General features: G+C 47.0%; 1 protein-coding gene across 1 annotated transcript; it reads right to left on the bottom strand.

Annotated features, from left to right (window-relative positions):
• Positions 1-1,515: 1,515 nt before the first annotated feature.
• LOC126696516 (uncharacterized) lies at positions 1,516-2,310 on the bottom strand. Its single transcript, XM_050393240.1, has 2 exons — positions 2,043-2,310; positions 1,516-1,778 (listed from the first exon to the last, which is right to left on the bottom strand). Exons 1-2 carry the CDS (start codon positions 2,308-2,310, stop codon positions 1,516-1,518), a joined length of 531 nt encoding a protein of 176 aa, XP_050249197.1.
• Positions 2,311-3,023: the final 713 nt, after the last annotated feature.

Raw genomic sequence — 3,023 nt, forward strand, 5'->3', positions numbered from 1 at the left:
GATGATTAGTGATAGAACTTTTTCAGATTATGAACATTCCAAGGTCGGGGAAGCAGTCTTTCGTTTAAGTCCTCCAAATAGTACGCTCCTGCACCCGCAATGGCAGTAACCTTGTAGGGCCCTTCCTAGGCTGAGGCCAGCTTCCCGGCATTCGTATTCTGCATATTTCCTACTGCTTTCCGTAGCACCAAGTCCCCAGCACTGAATTCCCTTGTCTTTACGCTCCGGTTATATTGCCGGGCAAGTTTTTGTTGATACTCCGCTAGCCGTATAGTCGCGGCTTCCCGGTATTCTTCCAGCAAATCCAAACGTTCTACTAGCAATCTATCATTCTGGGAGGGGACAAATCCACCAACCCGTGCACTGCATAAATTTACCTTGGCCGGTATTACAGATTCTGCTCCATACGTAAGAGAGAACGAAGTTTCCCCAGTAGACCTTCTAGGAGTTGTCCGGTATGCCCATAAAACGTAGGGCAGCTCCTTGGCCCACCTACCTTTTGCACCATCTAACCTTTATTCAATCCGTTCACGATTGCCTTGTTGGTGGCTTCTACTTGGCCATTACTTTGAGGATATACCAGGGTAGAGTACTTGTCCTTGAGACCAAGACCGCTGCAAAACTCACGAAAGGCTCTACTATCGAATTACAATCCATTATTAGACATAAGAGAATCTGGCACCCCAACCCTTTTGACTATATTCTTCCATATGAACTTTTTAACATCCACATCCCAAGTATTGGCTAACACCTCAGCCTCCACCCATTTGGTGAAGTAATTAACAGCTACCAATACAAACTTCCCATTACCCATGGCCAAGGGAAATGGGTCGAGAATATCCAGCCCCCACTGTACAAAAGGCCAAGCGCTGCTTACCGGGTTCAGATGGCTTGCCGGTTGGTGGATCAAGGGGGCATGTTTTTGGTATCGTTCACATTTCCATACATACTTGGCCGCATCCTTTTGCATCTAAGGCCACCAGAACCCCTTAGTCATTGCTCGGTGTGCTAATGAGCGTCCACCCACATGACTGCCACACACCTTATCATGTAGCTCGACCAAGAGCTCATTAACTTTCACCAGGTGCAAGCACAAAAGGTACAGTCCCCCAAAAGACCTCTGGTACAGCTTATGATCTGCGGACATCCAGTACCAAACAGCTACTTAGTGAACTCTGCTAGCTTCCTTCTCATCATCCGAGACTCAATCCTCGGCTAGGAAGTCAATGATCGGGTCCATCCAACATGGCTCGGTTGTCAAAATCACATCCACCCCCACACCAACCATTGCATTGATGCTCGGCTCCGCTATGAGCTCCACCTTGATTAACTGAGGCACATCCTCTGTCATTAATGATGCCAACGTGGTTAGTCAGCATGTCTGTTCTATCCCCGAGGCACTTAGGCCAACTTTGCCATACAAAACTTATTCATGACCTGCTTTACCACCTGTAAGTACCCTTTCATTCAAGAGTCCCGAGCATCAAAACTGCCCTACACCTAGCTAACCACCAGTCAAGAATCTGAATAAATCTCTACATCCTGGGCGCCCATACCCAAAACGGTTCTTAATCCGGCAAGTAAGGTCTCGTATTCAGCTTCGTTGTTAGAGGCCCTAAACCTTAACCTAAAAGAATGCTCCAGCCGTATTCCTTCTGGGGTGATAATGATAATCCCAGTACCAGCCCCCATAGCACTTGAGGCACCGACCACAAATACCTTCCACAGGCGACATTCCACTTGACAAACCATCTCCGCTTCGTTCTTAGGAGAAAACTCTGCAACGAAGTCGGCAAGAACTTGGCTCTTCACTGAACTTCTTGGTCTGTACCTTATGTCGAAGGATCCTAGCCGGATCGCTTATTTAGCTATCCAGCCCGTAAAGTCGAATCTTTTCAACAACAACTACAATGAGTACTCGGTCAAGACATAGATGGTATGAGCTTGAAAATAGTGAGACAACTTCCTTGTAGCGTGCACTAGCGCTAGCACCAACTTCTCTAAGGGTAAATATCTTGTCTCGGCATCAACCTAGGTCTTACTGATGTAATACACAGGTTGCTGAACTTTTTGATCCCTTAAAAGCACGGCTCTCACAGCATGATTAGACACCGAGAGGTACATGAATAGGTCTTCCCCAGCCTCCGGTGTCGTTAACATGGGTGCCTGCATTAAATACTCCTTCAAATCCTGGAAGGCTCTTTCACATTTCTCATTCCACCTGAACCCCTTCCATTTCTTCAAAAGTTGGTAGAATGGACAGCAACGATCAGCAAACTTTGAGATGAACTGATTAAGAGCAGCTAACATTCCGGTCAACACCTGCACTTCCTTCAGATTGCCCAACGACTTGAGGTGCTATATGGCTTCAATCTGATCGGGGTTGACCTCTATCCCACGATTAGTGATCAAGTAACCTAAGAACTTGCCAGCCCTCACCCCAAAAGCACACTTGTCCGCGTTCAGGCGCAACTTATGTTGCTGAAACACTTCAAATACCCCCTGGAGATCCTCTATATGCCGAGTCTCTTGTTTACTTTTTACCACCATGTCGTCAATGTACACCTCAACTGTGCGCCCAATCTTGTCCCAAAACATCCTGGTCATCATTCGTTAATACATTGCCCCGGCATTCTTTAACCCGAAAGGCATCACGGTGTAATGGTAGTTCGCATCAGGGGAGATGAATGCCGTCTTCTCCTGGTCCTCAGTAGCTAGGGTGATCTAATGGTAACCCTGAAAGGCGTCCAGGAAACTCATCCTCAGGTGCCCATAGGTGGCATTGACCAATTGATCTATCTTCACATAGGGAACGGGTCCTTCGAGCATGCTCGGTTCAAATCCATAAAATCTACGCAAACTCTCCATTTGCCATTCTTCTTCTTGACCACCACAGTGTTCGCCAATCATTCCGAGAAGAAGATTTCCTTTATCGCCCCGGCCTCTTTTAATCGCCCTACCTCCTGTCTCATTGCCTCAATGTGTTCCTTAGATGACCTTCTCGGCTTCTACTTATTTGGAGG

Source organism: Quercus robur, chromosome 8 (assembly GCF_932294415.1).
Source record: "Quercus robur chromosome 8, dhQueRobu3.1, whole genome shotgun sequence".
Taxonomy (NCBI): Eukaryota; Viridiplantae; Streptophyta; class Magnoliopsida; order Fagales; family Fagaceae; genus Quercus; species Quercus robur.